Raw genomic sequence first — 25540 nt, forward strand, 5'->3', positions numbered from 1 at the left:
GTCTAATTTATCTTAAGTTAAAATCTGTACAATAATAATGGTAAATAAAAATATATTTGTTTTTTTTTTTAATCTATTTGAAAATCTGTTGAATTGTATTTTGTTCTTTTATTATTTAAAATAAATAATTATTACAAAACATTTGGTTTTAATAATTAATTTTACTATGTAAATTTATTAACTATTAAGAATGATCAAATCATCTGATACATATTAATGTACTTTGATAATTAAAGTTTCAATTCATCGTGAGATTTATGTTCTAGAAAATGATAAGATAGTTACTTAAACATTAATATTCTTAGTAATGTTAAAATTATAATAAATAAGTATCAAGTTATGACAAGTACCTATAGTAACCTTACTTGTTAGGTATTGAGTTATTGTGTATTAATGTAGTTACTAGGTATTAAACAGACATGATTTACTGTTTTTGTGGTTTTAAGGTCTTTACTATTATTTCTCAAGATGTTTTATTCGTCTTGGCAACTGGTTTGTATATATCCCTTGCTGGTACATTTACCAGTAGGTCATGACCCACTACTGGGCCACAAAAATATAATACCGGGTCGCAGAATTGAATAAAATTCTATGGAGTGTTTTATTTTGCCTTTTTTTAAACAATGATAAATTTAAAATATTTTGGTGGGTCATGAAAGGGAAAACTTAATTACTGGGCTAACTCAAATAAGAGTTTGGGAAACGCTAGTCTAGAGCAATCTTTTTTAGTGTAGGGTGACCAGATTAAATAGAAAAACCGGGTCAAATAAAATATTTTTCGTAAAGAAATATTTTGAATAAAACAAATGTATATTAATTTAGATAGGTATTTTAATTTAAAATATGAATTATGTAATTTGAGGATATAGAGGAAGTATAATATTTTAGATTCTGAACTCCGTTCAGAGTGATGAATGTATTAATTTTACAATGATGTATGTTTTATTTTTTTATTTTTTGTGTGTCTGTCATCACGTTTTGGAGTAGTAATAATGCTTCGATTTTTGACTTCTGCCTCTCTTTGAATAGGAAAATTCATCTAGATGGTACTTTGAGGGGTTAAAAGTAAAAAATTTCCAGTAGTTTTCAAAAGCGTCGGAAAAAACCTTGAAAAAAAAAACGGGAAATTTTACGCATAACCCCTTTTTGACAAAATCGATTTTTTGATTTTGCTGTAACTCAAAAACGAATCATTTTAAATACTTGAAATTTTCACCAAATATTTATATTATGATTATCTATTTACGATTAAATTTTCAAAATATTTTGACCTTTTTAAAGCTACTTATAGACAATTGAAATTTTCGACTTTTCTAAGTTTTTTTTCTTAAAATACCGATAAAAAAAATTTGGCTATCCAAAAAATCTTTAAAATTTAATACAAGGTTTATTATAAGTTTTGCTTATCGTAGTAAAAAAAAATCAAAAATCGTTAGTCACAAATTTTGTTTATAAGCATTTAAAGTTCTAATGTTTACGAAATATATCAAAATCACGAAAATTAACAAGGAATTTTGAAGTTGAAAATTCATAAAATTTTTGTGACTTATACTTAAGGTTCAAAAATCCAATACAAGGTTATCCATAAGTTTTCCTCCAAGTAACTGTAAAAAAAAATTCCAGCGTTAATATAGAAAACATTTTATGAGCGTATGAAATTTAATTTTTTATGAAATCGCGTAAAAAAACGATATATTACAATTTAAATATATCCAACTAATTATCATTAACTGACATGTCATCTCTGTTCAGAATCGTTTTTCGTATACAATGATACCCGTCATTGCATCCATTATAGTGACCACTGACCTACTCTCCATCTCTACTATACAGCAAAGCGATACCCACTTGCCCACTTTTTAAATGTATTGTTAATTGTATTTGAAATTTGATCTTACAAATTACCATAAAAATTATATACATTTTAACAAAATGTAATACGAATTCATATTAATGCATTAATTCGGAGCATATTGAAGTCCCGATAAAGATTTTCGGGATGATGGGAGAAACTTTTAAAAAGCGGGACGTCTGGACAGTAGACACCCTATTTTAGTGTCATTAGTGACACTGATTTTAACGTTTTCATCATCCTTAATAGCCAACTGACCATCTGATCTGGTGCAGTGTTTAAGGGTAACCTAACTAACTATACAAGTATATATGTATTATGTACCTATAAAAAAATATATTTTATTATTCCCTGTAACGTCTATATAATATAGGCTATATTCCGTTACATATTATATTATGCGTTATAAATATACAGATAAATAAACAACACACACGATATAAGTGATACAACTATGAATGAATTAGGTACCAGAATCAAAAAAATTCCCTTGATATCATAGGCGGAGATTGGGAGGCTTAGCCCCCCCCCAAAAAAAAAATTATTGAACATTTTTCAAAGTTATGTGGCCGGCCGGACGTCGGATTTATTTTACAAGAACTGCCAAAATCTTGGAACTTTACAAAATACTTTTTTTCCCGAAATTTAATCAATATAATAATTATTACAACATATTATACCTACTATAGTCACAATGGATTGAAAAATTGCGTATTTAATAGGTTTTCTTTTTAGTTGGTAATTATTAGTTGGTTATTTAGTATAGTTAAAGCGTATTGGAGATAATACAGTGGACGCCGCTTATAAGACTCACTTTGGGACCAGCACAAAGTGAGTCTTATAACCGAATGAATCTTATAGGTGAAGTGGGGAAAAAAAATTGAATTACATATTTATAAATTTTATTTTACTATATATTTTGCTTTAATTTTAATTTACTTTAATACATATAATATTACATATTACATACCTATCTATTATTGAATACATTTAAAAATTCTGATAAAAAAATTAAAATTATAATACATAGGTATACATAATATAAAAATTATTACATATTAATAAAAAATTATAAAAGATGTATGATGTATTTATTATTTATGAAAAAAAAATTGTAATTTTGGTTTGAGTTGAGTATTAATATTTCGAAAATCTATTTCTCGTACTCATATTACAATAACAATAATTGTAAAAAATGCGATAAAATTTGTTGTAAACACACACATTGAAAAGCATGAATTGAAACCAGAAATAACCCAAAAATATGTAATTATTAAAAACCAATTTATATCTAAATTTTAATCAAAAATGTTTATTTCTTACGAAATTTGAGTCTTATAAACGAAGTGGTGAGTCTTATAGCCGAATTTTTTATAATGTATTAGGATACGTCCGGATCGTTTCAGACGATGTTGAGTCCAATAAGCGACTGAACCTTATATTCGTGAGTCTTATAAATGGCGTCCCCTGTATATATTAATATTAGTGTGGGAGCAAAACCTCACGGCTTATTTTGCAAAGAAATATTTAAGACCCCCCTAAAATTCAATCAAATCTCCGCCTATGCTCAATACTCCTATTAGTCCTATTACGTAGGCGTAGGGTAGGTAACTACGCGGTACCTACGTCAAAGTATCAACGTCATTCTGGCAGTCTCACGCACCTGTATTAGGACTTGGGAATCATTCAAGTATCGAGTAAAACAAATTCGAGGTACATGTACATTGTACGCAATTATAATAAATATTTGTACGATATACTATAGGTACTAGGCAGTAAATATGTACATTATTACAATATTATGTGCATTATCCGATACTCGCTAGAGCCTCGGCAATGAATTTTTTATTTATAGATAGGTATTTATTTATTTATATTTTATAAATAATTAAAATTTGAAACATACATAGAAATAGGTGCCTAAATGACCTAATGCTCTAATCTAGTATTTAAAACAGCGCTAAAATAAAATAAAGGTATTTTTCGGAAAATCTTAGTTACTTTTTCCAGTGACTCGATTTTAATTTTCAATATTTTAATTTATCGTACATCGTTTCAGAATCGGACAGATTAGGGATCGGGATAATAAAAATAAATGATTAATATTTTTACAGGCAACTCGGTGTAATTCTTAATTTTAAAGTAATAATATAATATTATAGCATTTGCCATTTAGCACAATTCGAGGGCGTCAGCTGATTACCGTTTGTCAACGTGTTAGGATAACCACGTACAATCACTCATGAGCCGCCCGTGTTATCAACGGGCTGCAGACCGCGGACGTCGTCTTCTACTTTCGTTCACCAACTGATCTAAATAAATCTGATAGCCAAATTCTGGGCATAGGACGTAGACAGACCACGGTAGTTGTTAGTTTGTTTAGTTTGTTACTTGTTGTTACTTTCATTAGTGCACAACGAAAACAACTGTATTTTAATAATAATAATATAATTGTACAATATCGCGTTGGTTGCGTAGTACGTGTTTTTGTTTAGTTTTTTATTGTGCGTGTCAAGATACTTTTTTTCAATAACGGCGAGTCGATCGTCTAGAGAAAATAATTTGTTTGTTCAGATGACTTGAAACGCTCAAACGGCGTTGACAATGTTTATGCTAAAAATAATCGTCATCACGTCAGTGATACTCGACATTGGTTCAGCGGCAGTGCAGTGCGGCTCAGACCCTGTATTTGAGTTTCAGTGTCTAACCCCTGAGTGTGACAGTGCACTGGTGAATGGTAAGTGATTTGTTTAAGTCTTTGTTTGGAATTGTAAGACATTATACTAATTATATTATAATGCTTTAAATTAGTGTATTCATTGTATACAAGATTAAATTGGAAATTAATAATTATTGTAGTATTTGTAAATTGTATTATAGTAATGGCATAGGTTTCAATGTTTTAATTAGTGTTTGAACATTCTGTTGCATATTTTATTTACCAAGAATATTTAAATTTATATTAACTATCCATATTTTATCCATAATTTTAATTGTATTAATACCAATAACATTTTATCTGCTTTGAATTTAGATAAAATCTCTGTGGGCCGACGTCTTATTAGTCCACGACAAAATGTCACTATTATTGGTCAAAATGATGACATGTTTTTGATAAAAAGCATGAAGGTGAACTAATTATTTATATTTTAATAATACTATACAATTATCAAAAAAAAATCATTTAAAATAATTTGTTTCATTTTTACTTTTTATTCATTACCTATATTACTTGTTATTTAATTTTTTTAGGGCAAGACGTCTAAAATCTATAGAAGAGATGTTAAAATATTACATTTGGCCAAATATGAACATTGGAAGTTTAAAGTAAATGTTTTTAAAAATAATTTAGAAATATGTGAATCAAAAAGTAATGAAGACAATGACAGTGATTCCGGTATCACTCATGTTGGTACAAATACAGATGAAACACATTTTAAGATAAGTGATGGAATTGATACTTCAGAAGTTGTCCAAGATGTGAATAATAAAAATACTGAACAATATGATGACATATTAAGTAATGAAACAGATTCAATTTCTTCAGAATATGATAATGATTTAGACGAAAGTATAGAAATTGAGAGTGAAGATGAATTAGATCTGGATGATATTTTAGTTCAAAAACCATTAACAATTGATAGCACTGATAACATTATACCTAAAAATGCAGTTAATGACATTTTATCTATGAAGAGTGATCAGATTTTAAATTCTGATCCTGTTAATTCTGGAAATAATTACAAATCTAAAACTATAAACCAACAAAATACCCATACATTAACTAATGATCAGCAATCAGAAAACGATTCTTCATTAGAATGTTCTTCAGGCTCTTGTGTTAAAGAAATAAATGAAAACATTGTTGCTGAAAATTCAAGAAGTAATATTTCTCCAGAAAGTACAGTCGATTCTATTCAACAAATAATTGATTATGTACAAATAACAAAGCAATCACACAATTTAGATACAGATAATTCAATAAAAGAATCAACCAATGATATTCCACCAAAAAATATTAATTTAGAAGTAAACTTACAAGATGACAATAATGATAATAGTACTGAAGAATTTATTTTGAATAGTCAACAAAAAACTGAAAACGAAAATGTTATTCAAGAATCATCACATTTAGATAAGACAGATAATTCGATAAAAACATCAGCAAATATAGTATCACAAATCTCTAATATAGATGTTAATTTACCAGATAATATTGATGGCACTGAAGTGTTTAATATGAACAGTTCTCATCAAGAAAGTAAACCTATACATACTACTCAACAATTACCGAATGAAGAGGATAAAACAGATGTCTCAATAAAAGAATCAGTTGATAGTAATATAGTGCTACAAGACTCCAACATAGTAGTTGGTTTAAAAGAAATTAGTAATGGTACTAAAGAGTTGAATATGGACAGTTCTTATCAACCAAAAAGTGAAGAAGAACAAACTACTCAACCGTTGCCAAGTGTAGACACAAAAACAAATGTTTTAATAAATGAGTCGGTTAGTAATATAGGGTTACAAAACTCCAATACAGTTGAAATTAATAATGATAGTACAGAACAGTTTCATAAATCCCAGCACGAATATACAAATAGTGATTCTTTACCAGCTACCACTGAATCAGACAAACAACAGGTTAAATCTAATAATTATATACAATCACCATCATTAGAAAAAAAAAATGTAGAAATAAATAATGAAAATATTATTTCAAATAATAATATTATATCTATTAGGGAGAACTTTAAAGATGAAATTACCAACGAGCCAGTTGTTAGTGAAACTATAATTGATATACCCGTTTTATCAAATGATTACAAAGAACCTGAACCTCATAACATGCTCAAGGATAATTTACCTAATGTTGAATCTAATATATCAAATAATGATTCAACTGATGGTAATATAACAAATTCATCCTCACTGCAGGAATTAATTAATGCGACAGAAATTGTTCCTCCTAATGATTACCATACAACAGTTGTTAATGAACTTGATGTAACAGAAATATTAAATAAAAAGTCAATTGATCAGTGTACATCAGCTGGGTGTATGCAATCAATAGACAGTACCCCAAAGTATGGTTATGAAAGTAATCAACATCAATATAAACCTGAAAACAAGGAATTACCTTCTGAACATATTCATAAAACTATGGAATTTAATAATAATGAACAGTTAAAAGAATTTGTACCTAAGAGTTTTGTTGCATCTTTTGGTCATCCGGAGACTTGCAGTGGAGTTAGCTGTCTTAATTTTAAGCGAAATGTAGATAAAGCAGTTAAGTCTCCACAACCTTTAGATCCAATTCCTAAACAAACTAATGAAATTTTACACTCAACTAATATTGACTATGAAAAAGAAAAGGAAAAAGAAAATATAATTAATGAAATAAACGAGCAATCTGAAGTGGAATTAAGTTTCTTAGATTATCTTCAAAATTGGTTATCGTCTCCAACTATGATTTCAATTGATTTTGTTCGGAATATTTTTGGTGATAATACTAATGAATACAATGGTTAGTAATAAATAATATTTATTTATCGTTATTATTTTTAATATTAATTTATTATTAATTATTTGTTATAAAACATCATAAATATATTTAACATAGGTACTTGCAATTAACAAAAGATTATTCTATAAAGATTTATTGCATTTATTTATTTAATAACTTTATTAACAGCAGGATTCAATTTCATAGCACATTTTTTTAATATAAGAAATATACTGTAATTTTTAAATTGTCAAATATTATGTATAAATATTATCCACCACAATAGTAATGGTCTTCTAAATATTAATTTTTCTAAGTTGATCAGAAATCCCCATCTGTAATTGTAACTATCTATTTATAAAAAGCCAATTCAGCAGTATCAAACACTATGCATCTTTATTAAGTATTAGGTATATTGATAGATAATTTGTTTTTTATTTATAATATTATAATTTTGGGTTTTTTCATGCAAACATATACAAATTATCACGGTGTTTACTAATAACTCTAGTACTAATTATAGGCTATAGTAAGTTCATTAAGTATATATCATATACAGTACAAATAGCCCACATTTTGAGTATAGGATATAATTAATTTAAATTTAATTATAATTTTATGCTATTACAGATATATATCCTGATGCTGTTGAAAACCAAGTGAGTTGAATACAATTACAAATGTTACTATTGCTTAAAGCTTAAACTTAATAAATGTTAAAAAAATTTTTTCCAGAAAATTATAGAACATAATAAGAGTATCAAGCATTCAGAATTGTATTTCATTGTTGTGGCTGTAGTTACATTACTGTTTTCACTAATTTATTATAAATATCAAGTAAATATATATAATTATACCTAATATGCACAAAATAGTCCACTGATATTTACAAATTTCAATTCATTTTATAAATAATGAAATTTGTATTATACTTTTTTCTATTACTACATCATTTAGTAAATCTTTGTGGAACAATTTTTATTAAATATTTAAGTATATACTTTAATATTAAAATTCAATTAGTATTGAATATTGATTCATAATTAACTAAATTCATCATTACCTTCTTTTTTTTAATATTAATGATTTTATGTATTTTGTTGTACAGCTTTATAATGTTAATTTTTTTTAGAATGGATCATATGAAAATCATTTGTTAACATTACTAGCAGCTAAAGATCAAAATTTGCTAATTATTGAAAAAGAACTGTTATTATCAAAACAACTAAACTCTGGAAATACACAATCTGTAGGTTTTTTTTTTTTTAATCATATTTCAATTTATTTAGGTGCATGTTAATGTATATTTAATTAATAATTTTATTTTTAGACAACAGAAAGAAATTCTGAAATTGAATCTTTAAATGATCATTTGACGAAATCAGAGGTGGTTATTTTATTTTTTTAATTACTATTTTATAATAAATTCTTTAACATAAATAACAATTTTATATTTAGGATATTATATCATCTCAAGCCATACGAATTGAAAATCTTGAACAAGAAATTGTAGAATTAACTGAAAACGGTATGGAAATGCATACACTATTAAATGCTGCATTAGAGTCTAGTACAAAAAATAAAGAACAATTAAATACTTTGAAAGTAAAATTGGCTGATTCAGAAAATTTGATAGCAGCTCTTACACAAAAAGTAAAATCTATTTTTAACATTTTTAATATAATACAAATGTAAGTTTGAATATTTTTTTTTTACTTAGAATTTTGAAAAATCTTCAGAGTTAGAAAAAAGGATTGACACTGGAAAATCTCTTTTAATTACTGTAGAAGAGTTAACTAAAAAAAGTAATAGTTTGGCTGATGAAAACACTAAATTATCTTTACAATTAGAAGAAGTGAGTGATAAAATTTTTAGATATAATTTGTCATTAATTTATATTATTCACAGTTACAACTTTAGATACAAACAGAAATAGTGTATTAATATTCTTTCGGGTATTTAAATTATTTTAATTCCATTTTCAGTATAAATAATTAATTTGTATTTTATTTATATAAACAATTACTAAGAATATACTAAATAGTTTTAATGATTATTACTTGAAACAAATATAAATAGAGAAATTGACTGCAAAAATATTATATTTTAGATTAAAGCCAGTTGAAACTTAAGTTTTTTGTTAATTTAGTCATTCTTGTAAAAACAACTTACTTTATTAAGTATAATAATTGAAACAAATATAATGTAGAGCAATTTCTAGTTTTTAAGTATTGATCTGATTTTACAATTATTGTAAATCATTTTTTAACCTGTAAACAAATATACCTTCAAGGTTGTGATACAACAATTTTAAATATACTACTGTTTCAACCATTTTTAGAAGTATTAAATTAATAAACTATTAATTATTGGTACTTAATAAACAATTTTTTTTTTAGGTTATTAATAAAAATAAGGTAAAAGAATCGAAACTACTTTCTGAAATAGATAGTTTACAATTTGAACTGGACAAGCAGACTTCTGCTTTAGTGACAGCAGAAAATGAAGTTTCTTTGTCTAAGGAAGCTTTGCAGGAAGTTATGTCTCAGAAATTTAATTCAGCAGATAGTAAGCAATTTTTATCTTCAATTAAATTATCTGCTGAACTCAAATCAGCAAAACAAATATCTGAAGGATATAAGCATAAATTGAATGATGCTTTAAAATCAAATCAAAAATTCCTAGGTAAGATATACTTTAATGATAATATTTAGTAATTAATGTTTTAACAATCAGAAAAATAATTGATCATTACAGATAATATTGAGATTTTAAAAAGTGATATTGCGGATTTAGAAAATAACTGTTCAAAATTAGAAACAATGAATGAAGAATCTGTGAACAAATTGAATATTCTAACAAAGTTTTTTAAAGAACAAGAACAGGAGTATCTTAAGTATGTATAACTATAGTATTGTTTTTTTTCTATTTATATATGTGTTATAGTTTCAGTTCTTAAAGTAAAATTATATTTCAAGAGTTTTAATAGTTTATGATGTTTGTTACAGGCAAATTAATGAGAAAGCAATGTTGTGTGACAATAAAGAAGGGGAATCTAGCGATCTTAATGAGCGTATTAAATCTCTAAACCAAGAAATTTTCAATTATAAGTGAGTTCTAAATGCATTTCTCTAAAACAAGATATTCAGACATAATATAAAGTTATTTACTCAGAAACCATAAATTAAGATTTTTGCAATTTTACTAAAACCTTTGACTGTTTGACTTATAGTTATTATTATTATAAATTATGGTAGACTTTCTTAACATGATATAAACAAGTGTAAAATGTTTTATATTTTCTATACAAAAATGTATTGATTTAAGAATAACTATTATCAATGGACTGATAATGGTATTATAGACTTACAGTAGCCAGGTAGTCTTATTTTTACTGAAGAATAACTACATTCTTTTGAATATTCTAATTATATTTATTTACATATGTTAATATGTATTGATATAATGAAATATATTTATACTGTACTAAACATAAAGTGACAAAACCAACATGTATACATTAACTAGACCAATATTCCAATTTCATTAAACAAAATTCTGATTAAATAGAATAAGAAATGGTGTTTCATGTAGTTGTAATCAATTCAGTATTAATTATATTAAATATTATAACTTGTAGGGACTATGTTTATATATTGATATATCTTTAAAATGATTTTTTTAATTCTAAAATACAAAATTTGAAATCTAACTATTGTTTCAAATGGTTTGTTATTTAGATCAGAAATTCAATCATTGAAAAAAGAAATAACAGATCAAGAAACTAGTTTCAAAATTCAATTATCTGCGGCAGATAAAAAAGCTAGTGACTATTGGGTAAGTTTCTTAATTATATTATAATAAAAAATTATTATTGGTTTTTTTTTCAAAGATATCATTCAGACAAGCTGAGAGGAAACTTAAGGAAATGGAACTTGAAACTGCTCAACTAAGAAATAAGTTGACTATGGTTGATAAAAAACTTGAAAATGGTGCAAGTAAGTTCAATTTATAACAAGACTTAATTAAAATTAGTGGTTTCTATTACATATGTAATTCATGTAGTTTTTATGTATTGGTTTGCAACACTTAAGTTTCACGTGTATAAGTTAATTTTTTTAAGTATTGAATATGTAAATGTGTCATTAATTAAAAGTTTATATATTTTTATTATGTATATAAATGTTAAAAATATTATCTATTTAGTTCTGAAATTAAAAAAAAATATATAGTTTATATTTTTTATTGTTACAATAATTTAATTTTAGATTTTAAAAAGCTAATTAATCGTTTATTTTTTGGATGAAATAAGTTTGTCAATTAAATTAGTTGAATAGTTTAATCGCACGAGAATTCTAGATAAGATACTTTAACCAAATGTTAACAATTTATAATAAACAAGTATCTTTGTCAATTCTTAATAAATTATAATTTTAACTGGTGTAATTAATATTTCAATTACACTCATACACTAAATACACTAAATTTTTGTACACTGTACACATGTAGTTTAAGAACACCTCTAATTAAAATATAAATTTACTTTTCTTTATTTTTTTATTTTATAGAAAGCATAGATTCCTCCAAAGACTTTGAAGATGAACTTTTAGACATACCATTGCCAACTGTGTCTCCTGATTTCACATTACTCTCATTACTTGATTTTGAGCCACCTCCTCCAATTTTGACTAACCAACGGTTACCTCCACTTGGTGCTTTGGGTCGAGCTCCAAGTCCACCAGCTCCTTTAGCAAGGAGGCACAATCGATCGCTATCACCTGGTTCTCCGCCACCTATACAAAGGTCTTCCGCATTTCGGCCATTGACTCAAAGATATAACTATATGAATCGTGAAAGTAAGACATGAACATAATAATATTGAAAAATCAATTTTTAATATATTTTTTTTATATTACAGATTCATTGGGTCATTCGGTTGAATCACTTGACAAATAATTAAATTTTGCACACATTGTTACTATTATTTACTGAAATTATTTTCAGAATTATAGTTATTGTTAAGATTATTGATGTATATCATTTAATTTAAATATTTTAATTTTTTACAAATTCTTTTTAGTTTTTTTTGGTTTTTTGCTTACACATTTCTAACAATTTGTTATATTTATTTTTATTTTCACTTGTAAACTTGTAAGTAATTTCACTGTGATTTAATGCATTTTTAAACTGTCCATATAACTATAACAAAATGTGTGTAAAAATAATATTTATTTAAACCATATTATTAGAAAATAAATAGTTAAAAGGTGGATCCTTATTGAAGAATATCTGTACTTTAAACCAGCTGATCATAATTCAACCACCATATAAATAATACAGTAGAATTATGTCAATTTATTACAATTCTCTATATTGTTATTAACAGAAATTTTCACATGTAAACACGTCTAAGTGCTTCATTCATTTTCAACGTTGACTGATGAAAAAAGAAATATATTTTTGTAGTATAAGGATTAATAATAATGTTATTTCTAAATGTATTAAATACTTTATTGCTACTGTAATATATTTTGTAAAATATTAATAGGGATTTGGAATATCAATATTGTTTAAAATATTTTACATAAATTATAAGTTGTTATTAGAACTATAGAATTAAACCCTATTTGCCATTCCAACTCAATGTAAAAAAAAACTTATTTAGTTGTAATATTTGTTTAACATATTTTATAGTTATTTTAAGAATAACACGTTAATTCAAAACCATTGTACTACCCATGTTAACATCTGGTGAATTTTGTGGAACACAATATTTTATTTTCATTATTATTATTATTATTATGTATTGCTATTGTTGTTAATGGTTATTACTTATTTCTATTAAAAATTACTTTATGCCAAAATCATTATAGTTTATTTCTAAATAATTTGATTTTTAAACCAAATGTAAATTTGAAGGACAGAGCTAATGTAAATATAGAATTAAAAAATGTTATTAAATATAATTTCTACAAAATATTTATGCATCATTATAAATTAATATTGACTGTTTATCTCATTAGTTTACCCAATTTTCCATTTAAAATAAAATCGATGAATAATGTTAAGTGTGTGTAAGTTACTAATACTTGTTAGTCATGAATTCATTGCTTAAATTTACTAATTTTTAAAAATTTAAGATTTTATTTTCAAATTGATTGACAAAATCCTCATGGCACAATATTATGAAGGCGGGCGACATACACTATGACGCGCATTGTTATAGGTTCATCAAAACGTGTCAAAAAAAAAAAACTAACAAATACATATTAAAAATAATAAAAAAAAAGTTTATTTGTCAAACAATATTATACAAACATGTTTTTGAGACCGCCGCGGCGGCGTTGATCGCGGCGACACGGCCGATTTTACACAATATTATAAAAGTACATGGCGCGCATCGGCACGGATTCGTCAAATAATAATAATATGAGTACACTGTATTATGTACTGTAGGTACACCACCATCACCACCACCACCACAGCCCTTGAAAAATTGTGCTCGCGAACCACTACACAATAATAACACATTGTCGCGGATAGGTACCTGTTATACAAAGTTATTAGTTATTACAATTTACTGTTGGGTTTATCGTTTAAAAACGCGTTGATCAACGTGGCCACCGCACGCGGGTTGTTCATGTGCACGTCGTGACTGCCGTCCACCGATGCGATACGGAAATTTGGATTTTGTCTGTACATTTCTACGAAGACGCCGTACACGTCGTCGAAGTACGCGTCGCTCTCCGACGCCCTGATCAGCAGCGCGGGACACCTGATGTTCGACACCACGTCCCAGTGCTGTTCGGCCGAAAACATCAGGCTGTAAGGCACGCTGAGCCGCACGTCGTTGGCCAGGCGGAATTGGCCGGCGACGGGGCCCGGCCGAAAGTGCCGGACCATCAACGACCTGGCGGGCCCTTCGTCCAGCAACTGCCCGTAAATTCGCTTTCTGACGCGAGCCAACGCTTCCTGGCCAGTGAACACCGGCGGCGGACGAAGGCTAGCCGACGCCATCCTGTTTTCGACCCTCAGCTGTTCGTCGGCGGCCAGGCGCGTGCTGAACGCAATCTCATCGGGATGTACGGCCACCGGTCCGGCGGAGTCCAGCAACACGAGCCTGGCGACGCATTCCGGGTAGACGGCGGTGAACAGCGTGGCCACCTGCCCGCCCATGCTGTGGCCGAGGCACGCGAACGGCGACGACGACCACTGCACGTGGTCGGCCACGCGCCTGATGGCCAGCGCGTAGTTTTCAACGGTCCACCGCGCGCCCGGCTGCGTGCCCGACGAGCCACCGTGGTTCGGCCAGTCGACGCACAGGTACGCGCGGTCGTCGTCCAGCATCGGGATCAGATGGTCGAACGACGCGCAATTGTCCCGGTACCCGTGCAGGCACATGACCCGTTCGCCGCGGCCGTCGTCTTTGGATTTCCACAGTTTCGCTACAAATCACAACGGGAATCATGAGTGAGACGCCGACTTTTGTCCACCGTGTAACACTTAAAATATTATACATTGTTGGTGGGTACCTAATACATAAGAATAATATTAATATTATAGGAAATGGCCAATAGGAGTCGCACGGATGAGTGTTGCATTGGTTGGATTAAGGCGCGTGCGATGTCAGAGTTGGCTATTTGTGATGAACGATGGTTATTAGGGCTCGGATTTAAATGCCCTTTCAAAAAACGCAGCATTTATCAATAAAATGAATTGAAATTATTATTAGGTGGCCACCGATATAATATACTATCGTTCGATAAGAAAATACTCCGATAAAAGTTGTTTATTTGTGACTAAGCAATAAAATCGGCTAATTGGATGGTATGACATAAAGATAAATTTCAGCCTCGTCTTTAGTCTTATTTAAAACCGGATTACCTGATGTTAAATTCAAAATGAAAATAATTTATATTACTTAGTACTGTACTACTATGTAGTTATAGTATTTATACTTCAATGAGGTCAATTTTTTTAGTCATAATTCGAGAAATGGGTCAAAAATGTCCAAAAAGTATAAAATCCGCTAAAAACACAAAAAGTCCCAAAAAAATGTCGTGTTTAGAACACGGAGTACTTAAAACATATTTGTAGCTTGAAAAGCATTGCGTACAACATCCCCCCAAAAAAGATGCAAATGCATTGAAATCCGAGCTCTAATCATTGTATGGGTATACAATACAATGACGTAGTGTCGAGAAGCAAAATGCGGTTTAAAAAGGTTGTTTTAATTAATCTTGTATGTTAAATGACAACAAATACATTTCACCACTAGTTAACTTGCTGAGTTTTCGGACAAATCTGTGCATTAAAAGAGATGTGGAAAGTTTTCCCGGGAAATTTAAACACTAAAAACACAATAGCTTTGACACACTGTCTTTATTTATGAAAAGTTTCACGCGTCAAAAAACGCAACGTGTGCAATTCTTACATAAGTCATCCAACGAAACATTCTCCTTTCTATTCAATGCTACACTGTCGACTTCCGTTTACATTTCATCTCCTTTATACAATACCAATAAACCTAACGGATGATTCTGTACATCATCATGACTTGCGTCGCTATAAAATAAAATATGGGTACATAAAAATATAGACTTATCGGCAGCCCTTCCAATTTCGAAATTTAAGGTTACATAAATAATATACCTATATAATGTACAGGTACGGACATATCACGATTTTGAATATATTGTGATCCGAATATATGTGCACATTGATTTCAGGTTTATCTAAATAGCCAAATAGGTAAGTAGGTACATACATACAAGCGCCTATAGAATAGGTGTTGTACGTGAAATAATAAATAAAGTCATATTATCCGTCTTTCATCGGTAACCACATAGGTACATAAACATATATTTTATTAGATTTAAAAATTATATATATTACACTACAAATTCAACGTCTATCACATGTATAACTGTATAAGTGCTAATCATCAATAGTCACATATTGTATCCGCGTTGTGCGCGTCGTGACGTCGTGCTGCTGCAATTACTGCGAGTTCAGCTTTTATAATGCTCTTGCAGAAAATCGGTCACGTGTCTGAATACCCTGTCCGGATGGTTTAAGTGCACGTCGTGGTCGCCGCCGACCACGCGGATGGTGACGTTCGGCCGTTTGCTGTAGAACTCAAAGGCGTCCTTCAGGTACGTGGAGTACCGGCCGCAGTTCTCGTCGGCCAACACGAACACGACCGGACACGTGACGCCGCACAGGATCTGCTTCTGTTGGTCGAACGTCATCACCGGGTAGAACGCCAGTTTCAGTCGCTGGTCGCTGGCGAACGTGTACTTGTCGCCGTCGCCGTCCGCGCGGGCCAACGCCCGGCCGGCCAGTATGCGCGCGGATTCGTCCGTCAGCTTGGACGGCCGGCCGGCCATCATTTTCGCGACCGCCTCGGCAAACGTGTACGCCGGAGGCCGGCGGCCGCACTGTCGGCGGTGCAACGACTGCGCGTCGTCGATCCGGCCGCGGATCGTGGCCAGCGTGTCGCCCATGTCCACGGACCGGGGCCCCATGGTGTCCAGTACGATCAGGCACCGGACGCGTTCCGGGTAGACGCCCGCCAACCACGAGCCCAGCTGTCCGCCGAAACTGTGGCCCAGGTACGCCAGCTCGGGCCAGCCGAAGTGATCCATCACCCACTTGATGGCGGCCAAATAGTTGGTGAACTCGAGCGGCACGTGCGCGGGAAAATGGTCGGAACGGCCGTGGCCGGGCAGGTCGATGCACACGTAATAGTAGTCATCCGGCAACGACGGCAGTAACGTGACGAACGTGTCGCAGTTGTCTTGAATCCCGTGCACGCAAAGCACGGCGGGACTGGTGTCGTCGCCGTACGCTTTTGCTGTAAATAAAATTCGTTTCGATCAATTTCGGCCATGTGTCGTGTGCAAGTGAGTGTGTTGGACGTGGCGAAAGCGTTTGCTGCTTATTATAACATATATTATTTAATAATCATGACGGTTCACTTTCGCGGTTATAAGATCAGGGAGAAAATAAAAACCAACCAATTAAACGTCGACAAACGTATAATATGGCATTATAGTGTATTGGAAAATGAAAATCGGTTAACAGACGAGTGTTCACAAAAACATAAAATACGAATAAATAAAAATAAAAACATAATAGGTACATGATTCTGTATTATAGTGTCCAGCTAACGACGTGATAAAATAAACTCTTTTTGAGTTCGATAATAGGTATGTAAAACACTATTTCAAATTTAAAAAAAAACCCCGTATAAAAAAACAAAACATAATATCAAAAATTAGGAAAAAAAAACCCAGATCCCTCTACCAATCACAATTAATGTATAATATTATGCATTATAAATTATAATGAATGTAATTGTTACGCTTATAGTGCAACACGCAGGCAACAGCGCTATTATATCTTTGATTAAATTTTGCTACGTTCGAACAGTAGAAATTTATTGATCAAATCCGCTATCCTCTCTGGATGGTTTAAGTGCACGTCGTGATTCCCGTTCACTTTGACCACGCGGACGTTCGGGTTGGCCTTGTAAATTTTCCTCGACAATTTAACGTCCGGACTCTTTTGCCGCGGGTTGTCTGAGGCGCGCAATTGCAAAACGGGACACTGAATGCTGTCCACCATAGCCGCGTACTGAGTCGGCGATAATATTTGGTTGTATAGCATTTTGAGTCTCTGGTCCATGCTGAACACATAACCACCAGGGCGGTCCACCAGGGACCGTTCGACGAGCACTTCTGCCGAACTCCTGGTCAACTTGGACGGCCGTTTCGTCATCAGTATGTCGATTGCTTGTTCACGGGTGTACAACGGCGGCGATCCGCTTGCCGCCTTGCGCTCGATCACCAACAGATGGTCGCACACCGTTCTCAACCATTTCACCGTGTCCTGCGGGTGCAAGGGCACAGGGCCAGCGCTGTCGATCATCACCAAGCTGGCCACGTGTTCCGGGTACAAGGACGTGAACAAGCTGGCGATCATGCCACCCAAGCTGTGCCCGATACACTTGAACCGATCCCATTGCAAGTGGTCGACGACCCGTTTGACGGCTACCACATAACACTCCATCGTTATCCGGAAACCGGGAGGATAGTGCGATGATCGTCCGTGTCCTGGCGTATCTATGCATACGTAATAAAAACCTGGCAGGAGCAACGGTATGAGCTTGTCAAACGTACCGCAGTTATCCTGTATCCCGTGCAGACAGAGAACTCGCGCGTCGGAATTGTGGCCCCAAGTTTTGGCTGAAATTAAACATATCGACACACGTTCACTGGTTTATGTTGTTAGCGATAAGCGAGGGATGACGCTTAAAATTCAGTGACATTGGCTCGGCAGAAACGCAGTTTGATAGGATTTCTTGTGACGTACACAATAGTTAATTATTTTTACTGTTTATTTTATTTATTTTATTCTAAAATATATACCTATATGGCTATATACCAAGTTAACGACAGCGACGTTGGGACTTTTCAAAACTTGAAATTAGGTGACTTATTTTATTAGTCGGGTGACGAAGAAAAAAATACATAATACTTATTAATTTATTATTCAAAATAATTACCAATTGGTTAACTATAATATCAGTTCACAGCACGAATTAAGGAAATGAAGGAATCCAGGGAAAAAATCCACAGAAAAAAAATGTTTTTAATTATATGAGCTTTACATTTCTTTGTGTTCTTATTTGTTTCTTGAAATGAGACTAAAAGTTGCCGTAGATGATATCAAAAACAAGACAGTACAATTTAGGTACCATACAACTAATAAAAAAAAAAAAAAAAAATAACAGAAAAAATCAAACTTTAATAAAACGGCAATGCATAGAATTTGATGAAGCAAAAAAAAATTGGAAATGTCTATTTTATTTAATACACGGATTCAACTCGATTAACTATATTAACTTTATGTGTACTTCAATTATTAAATTATTGATTATTTAATTATTTTATGCACTATCGAAAAGTGATTGATGAAGGATGAATAACAAATAACGATTATTATATTTATATTAATTATATTATTATTATTGTTATGATTGGGGATTGGAAGGTATGCGGACAATTGGTCCCCGTCATAAAAATTAAATACAAAATATTTTTTTATCATTAAACGTTCTTTAAAATGTTTTTTCAATAATACAATACTTTTAGAGTAACCTTGCATTCAATTTTTAAGCATTGAAGCAATATAAAATTTAAACAAATTATGTATTTTTAATAACAAAATCTGAAGCATTTAATAATAAATTTAAAAATATTGTTAGAATTAAACTTCCAAATATTTATAATTTTATTGAATTGATACAAATAATTAATTCAACAACAATGATATCGTTGACAAAAAATAATGATGATGTTTTTTTTAAATAATTTTTTGAAACCTTTAAGCGACAAGGAAAAAAACATTGTTTCTATTTGTAATAATTTTAATTATAATTTTTCAAAATATGATTTTTTGAATTATTTGTGTAGGCTTTCGAGATTTTCATAAATTGTTATTATTATGTTATACTTAAATTATTTTTTTATTCGACTATTATAATATTATTTATTAATTTATTATTATATTATTAAGTTTATTTTTATTTTTTTTTAAAACAAATAACTGTTATTATATTCTAAAAGTATTATATTATTGAAAACACATTATAAGAATGTTTAATGATAAAAAAATATGTTATATTTAACTTTTAAGTCGGGGACTATTGTCCGGGTATAAAATTATGACGGGGACCAATTATCTGCATACGATATTTTTCCGCGGGGACAATTGTCCTAAATCCGGTTTGGAAGTATAGGAATTGTATATTGTTCTGCATGCTTTAGATTTTAGACTAAGATAGAAATCGGATCTTTACAATGTTAAGTTTAAAATTTAAAATACAAATTTTGAATATTTCGACTATTTTTGTAGAAATAGTGCATATTTCTTGATTTTCATATACCTTCACGCATATTTAATATTTTTCTAAAAAACAAATATAATAAAAATATTATATTTTTTTTATGAGTTATTATTATTCTATTCTGTGTTATTATTAAGTTACAGTAGGAGCTAGGAGGTAACTTTAATCAACAAAATATTAAATAGAAAAATTATATGGCATTTGCATGGATTTTTACTTCGGTTGTCATTTTTCCGCCTACCACACATTAATCAAATAAATTCCTTAAAAATTAAGATTAAACGCTATGAAATAAATTTAAATATGAGCTACATAGGTATTTGTAATAAATAATATTATAGTAGGTATAATAATTTATTAAAAAAAAGTAATAGCAAATGCAATTGGACCCTAATTAGGTATACTAATTATATTAATTATTATAATATGATATTTGTCTAATATTTGTAGCTAATAAATACTATTTAAGAACTTTCTAGTTTAATTAGTCATCAAATTAATTTTTCATTTCTATTTTTTAACACTTACAGTAACCAATGCTCAATGGGTTAATTAAAGTATTACTTGTACCTTATATTAGCCTAGATTTATGCAAATGGCTAATTTATTGAGATTTAAAAATGTATTAATATTGTCAAAAATGATTCCCAAAATCAGTTGTAAACATACAATGTATACCTATTAACTATCAATCAAAAGTGTGGTCGTGTTTTATGTATGCACTTGTACTAAATATTTTATCACTCAACAATATAATAAATATTATACTTAAATAGCAATTTTATGAACTGAATTTTGTTTTAGCACAAAATTAGGTACTTGAATAATTAAATACTAAATAGATTGAATTACAACCTTATTATTTTTTAAAAAACTGACAAAACTTACCAGCAATATGTCCCCAAGGAACTGGAATCGAAATTTCTTGAGGATTCATTCTGGAAACTAAATTTGTACGGTTCTTATTGAGATCCTAAATACCAAGCACTTTTGCTTATACTTTTAAAATAGGTATAAGTGTTGATACCAAACGTCTAAGAATTTCAGATTAACATTGACTGGACATCACTATTGGCATTGGAAATAAGGTTCTGGCTTTCGTCAGCAGAATCGACAGTCATGTAGTTTACAGGCTAAAGTATAATAAAATTTCGGTCTTCGAACATGATTCGTAATTCCTTATCGACTAATATGCTCATCCTGTTGTCAAAAAAATATCAATTCGCAATAAATATATTATTTATGTAACTTATTTATTTACTATTTTAACATTTAAGTATTTAATGATACTAAAACTAAACTACTGAACGCACAGAATAGATTAAATACGTCATAAGAACGATGATAACAGTGTTTATATTATACAAAGTCGTGATTATAAAATACGCGGTATGTGATAAAATTGAACTTATCTGCATACAAGTTCGTGTCTAGCAATATAATATTCAATATTATAACATATAGTACCTATTATTTATTTTTATGTATATTGGAAAACTACTATTCAAGTATAGCTATTAAATAATAACTATCAAATAATATGACCGTATTATACAAAAAAAGACCATGTTAATGTCGTTGTGTCATGCATAGATAAGGAAGTAGTTTTTAAAATGTAAAAGTACTTAATTATCTTATATTGTACGTAGGTATTTTAAGTATGTACAGTATCTATTTTCAGTGACCCGAGACCGAAGGCACAGAATGGTATTCTGTGCCGTGCCGTAGCCCGTAGGTAAGTATTAAGTGTGCTCAAAGGTGTTTGCACAGTTCGTATACTTGTAACTGTAGAATATGTACACATTGCTATTGTGTTTTTTAAATAGATATCAAAAACACTGTACCTAGGCAATACATACGTGTAAACTCATACTGACTTGGTGACATTACTCTATATTGAATTTAAAAAAAATAACATAGTAACACATGCCAAGTATTTGTATTTATACTATAAAGACTAGAATCAGGTACACTAGAAAAACTATGAATTTTTTTTTCATTTCTGATGTTAAATTATAGAGATTCTACAATATAAAGATAAACTATTATGCAAGAGATTAAAATATGTTATGCTATAGACAATCTAATATATAATGTATAAAACAATTTTAATATAATGATATAGTTACCTGGTATTCTTCTAGTTTTCTATCTTAATGGCTTTATCTTATGTTTTTATTTTATACCACTATGGTAACATACTATATTAAAATTAATATAATTAAAAGAATCTTAAAAAATTATATTACCCCAATAGTTAAAAATTAAAAAAATTCATGTATAAATTAATAGTTAGTATAAATTAATAATAAATATAAATTAAATTAATCAAGGATTTTATAATCTTAAATCTAATTATAATGGTTACATCATTGATACGAAAAAAAAATTGCCTTAATATTATTCTGCTCTGATATTTTATTATTACTACTACATACATAAATATTAAAAGGTAAAACATTTCAAATGTTTATAAATAGTTCAAAAAGATCACCATATCTTGAAAATTAAATCATGTCTAGAAACTGCTAATTTATATATATATATATAAAACAAAATTCAAGTCTAATTTTGGTGTCCGGATTTGGTCTCAAAACATTATGGTGACCCTAATTATAACATACTTATGTAATGTAAATTAAATTATATAATATAAGATTTTGAAATATAATGTTTTTACTAGTTTCTTACAAATTATAAACATAAATAAAAATAAGCATTATTATTAAAAGTATAGTTTGTCCAATTAAAGGAAATATATATCAACATTTAACTAATAAACTACTATAAATCAATAAAAAAAAAAAAAATAGACAGCATTTCACTCATTTCAGATCATGTAATTTTTACAGAACTAACATTTTTACTTTTTCAGTTAAATTAACTGATTAATTCAAGAACTGCTTTTAATTACAAAAATACTGCTACAGTAATAATTTATGTACAAAAAAATAGATAAGAAAAAGAATGTATCAATGAAATAAATGTCATTCAAAGTTTAAAAAAATGGAATATACATTAAACAACAATATAATTAGAAGACTACTTAGATTGACCGATTTAGCAATGGATCGGTTAGAAAATGGACCAGCATTTGCTCATTTGTCAGTTTTAATAGATATTGCACCAGATCTCAAAGATAGTATTAAACATAAATTCATTACATGTCTGTGTATGTTTTTGTATTATTTTACATAATAGTTTATGTATATGGTACACATTATATTATATAAAAATTTTTATTATTAATTTTTAGGTTATTATGGAAAAGAGCTTGAAGGTGATGAATGTTATTATGATATTTTTAATTGTTATGAAAATGCCTTAAAACTATTTCCAAATAATGAAATATTACTCAATAACTTAGGATCTCATTTAATTAGGTAATAACAATAATATTTAAAACTCTAATTTTACAATTACTTACTAGAAATCTGAAGAAAGGATATTTTGCCAAAAATGTAACATGAAAAATATATATAGCATAATATGATATAAAATAATAGTATTATTTTTTTTTTTTATTCTAAACTGTATTTTATTGTAGACACTGTTTATATATATATTTGATGCATCAAAAAATAATGAAGCTCTGCATTCTATTTCCACTGCATTGCATTATTATTATTATCATCATCTTATAATTAATTTAATAAACATGAGAAAACAATAAATCAATTTATAAAATCGTGTTTTAATATATTTTTACTTATACATTTTTTATTTGGTTTTTGTTCTAGATTAAGTTACAATGAAGAAGGTCAACATTTTGTTATGAAAGCACTTGATATTAATAAATTTTATTTACCAGCAATAACTAATATTCAAATTGTAAATAGTTGTTTTGATGATTGTTGGCATTATAGAATGTTAAATGACTCAAAACGTAATTTGGCTTATAAAAAAGCTATTAGTAATAGAATAAATCAGGGTCATAAAACAATATTAGATATTGGATGTGGATCTCTTATTTTGAGGTTAATAAACATAAAAATATTTTCTAATGTTAAGTAAAACTTTTCTTTATAAATAATCAAATTTAATTTTGTTCTAGCTTATATGCAGCAGAGTATCCAGTTGACAAAATCTATGCTTGTGATTATTCTAAGATTATGTCAAAAATTGCGTCTGAAGTTTTAACATGAAATAAATTACATAATTTAATCAAAATATTAAATATGAATTCAAATGATTTATGTATTCCAGATAATATTGATGAACGGTAAATAAATTAAAGATATATTATTAGATGTATTAATTAAAATTTTGATATGTATTTCAGAGTTTCCTTAGTTATTACTGAAACTATGGATGCTGGTTTATTTGGTGAACATATTCTTTCTACTCTTAAGCATGCTTGGGATAAATTATTTTTACCTCCAAAATCTAAAGTTAACCATGAACTACTACATGGGAGTGTTATTCCACATCATGCGACAGTATATGCAGTTCCTATTCAATGTTCTTATGTTTGTAAGAGAAACCTATTTTATGGAAAAGAACAGTTATATTTTAAGCAACTTAATTTATGTTCTACTACCAATGAACCTTATGATCGTGAAAAATTAAACCAATTGCCTGGAGATTGTGTTTTCTTAGCTACACCACAAGTAGTCATGGATATTAATTTTAATGATCCGAATCAAATAAATAAATTATTAAACATTCAAAAGGTTAACATGAAAAGTATGAAGTACAGTATAACTCGGTCAGGAAATGTAGATGCTATTGTTTCTTGATTTGTTGTTAATTTGACGGAAGACATATCTATTAATACAATTGATAAAAAAAAATGAAAACTATTGTTGGGAACAAGCGCTATTTGTTTCCAAAAGTAATAGAACAGTTGAACAGGGAGATGAACTCTGTGTATTATATAAATTGGAAGACGATCATTATGTTCTGAAATAAGATGATGAAATTAGCAACTCAAAATGTATTCCATTAGAAAAAGAAATAATTTCATTTTTAAATGATACTAATCAAGTTAAAGGTTATATAAAAGCTGCTAAAAAATAGTAAAAAATAGAAACTAGAAATTTATATACTGTAATTATCATGTTTAAAACTTTGAAAATAACTTTTGTTCTAGGTACATTAATAATAAACCTCTTAAAAGTGCAAGAATTTTGGATACATGCCCATTTCCAATTTTTGGCATAGAAATTCTTTCATTAGCTTCTTCTTCTAATAGTTATATTGATGTTAACATTTATTATATTGACAAAAATCTGACAGAAGTATTAGACAGTTTTAAAAACTCAAATAT

At 29.3% G+C, this 25540-nt stretch overlaps 3 protein-coding genes across 15 annotated transcripts; 2 read left to right on the forward strand and 1 right to left on the reverse strand.

Moving 5' to 3' along the window:
- The first annotated feature begins 4143 nt into the window (after nt 1-4143).
- On the forward strand, nt 4144-13271 carry LOC113557024 (putative leucine-rich repeat-containing protein DDB_G0290503). Its single transcript, XM_026962297.1, has 16 exons — nt 4144-4589; nt 4887-4981; nt 5105-7379; nt 7989-8017; nt 8094-8195; nt 8491-8607; nt 8689-8745; nt 8817-9011; nt 9079-9213; nt 9758-10043; nt 10116-10254; nt 10367-10468; nt 11099-11195; nt 11251-11356; nt 11927-12214; nt 12277-13271. The coding sequence occupies exons 1-16, from the start codon at nt 4457-4459 to the stop codon at nt 12312-12314; spliced, it is 4194 nt and encodes a 1397-aa protein (XP_026818098.1). The 5' UTR covers nt 4144-4456; the 3' UTR covers nt 12315-13271.
- A 356-nt stretch (nt 13272-13627) lies between these two features.
- On the reverse strand, nt 13628-22417 carry LOC113555474 (serine hydrolase-like protein). Of its 12 annotated transcripts, none has more exons than XM_026959787.1 (3): nt 22401-22417; nt 21160-21471; nt 13628-14803 (listed from the first exon to the last, which is right to left on the reverse strand). In XM_026959787.1, the coding sequence occupies exons 2-3, from the start codon at nt 21206-21208 to the stop codon at nt 13929-13931; spliced, it is 924 nt and encodes a 307-aa protein (XP_026815588.1). In that variant the 5' UTR covers nt 21209-21471; nt 22401-22417; the 3' UTR covers nt 13628-13928. The 12 variants fall into 12 exon arrangements, 9 of the variants coding, with proteins under 9 accessions (XP_026815588.1, XP_026815587.1, XP_026815590.1 ...); XM_026959786.1 differs by lacking the exon at nt 22401-22417 and adding an exon at nt 22131-22146; XM_026959789.1 differs by lacking the exon at nt 22401-22417 and adding an exon at nt 21739-21760.
- LOC113555475 (protein arginine N-methyltransferase 9-like) lies at nt 21804-25505 on the forward strand. Of its 2 annotated transcripts, XM_026959796.1 has the most exons (7): nt 21804-22006; nt 23227-23443; nt 23528-23654; nt 24012-24248; nt 24326-24493; nt 24554-24744; nt 25364-25481. In XM_026959796.1, the coding sequence occupies exons 2-5, from the start codon at nt 23278-23280 to the stop codon at nt 24414-24416; spliced, it is 621 nt and encodes a 206-aa protein (XP_026815597.1). In that variant the 5' UTR covers nt 21804-22006; nt 23227-23277; the 3' UTR covers nt 24417-24493; nt 24554-24744; nt 25364-25481. The 2 variants fall into 2 exon arrangements, with proteins under 2 accessions (XP_026815597.1, XP_026815599.1); XM_026959798.1 differs by lacking the exons at nt 21804-22006; nt 23227-23443; nt 23528-23654 and having other exon boundaries at nt 24110-24248; nt 24554-25264; nt 25364-25505.
- Nucleotides 25506-25540: the final 35 nt, after the last annotated feature.

Source organism: Rhopalosiphum maidis, chromosome 4 (genome assembly GCF_003676215.2).
Source record: "Rhopalosiphum maidis isolate BTI-1 chromosome 4, ASM367621v3, whole genome shotgun sequence".
NCBI classification, from domain to species: Eukaryota; Metazoa; Arthropoda; class Insecta; order Hemiptera; family Aphididae; genus Rhopalosiphum; species Rhopalosiphum maidis.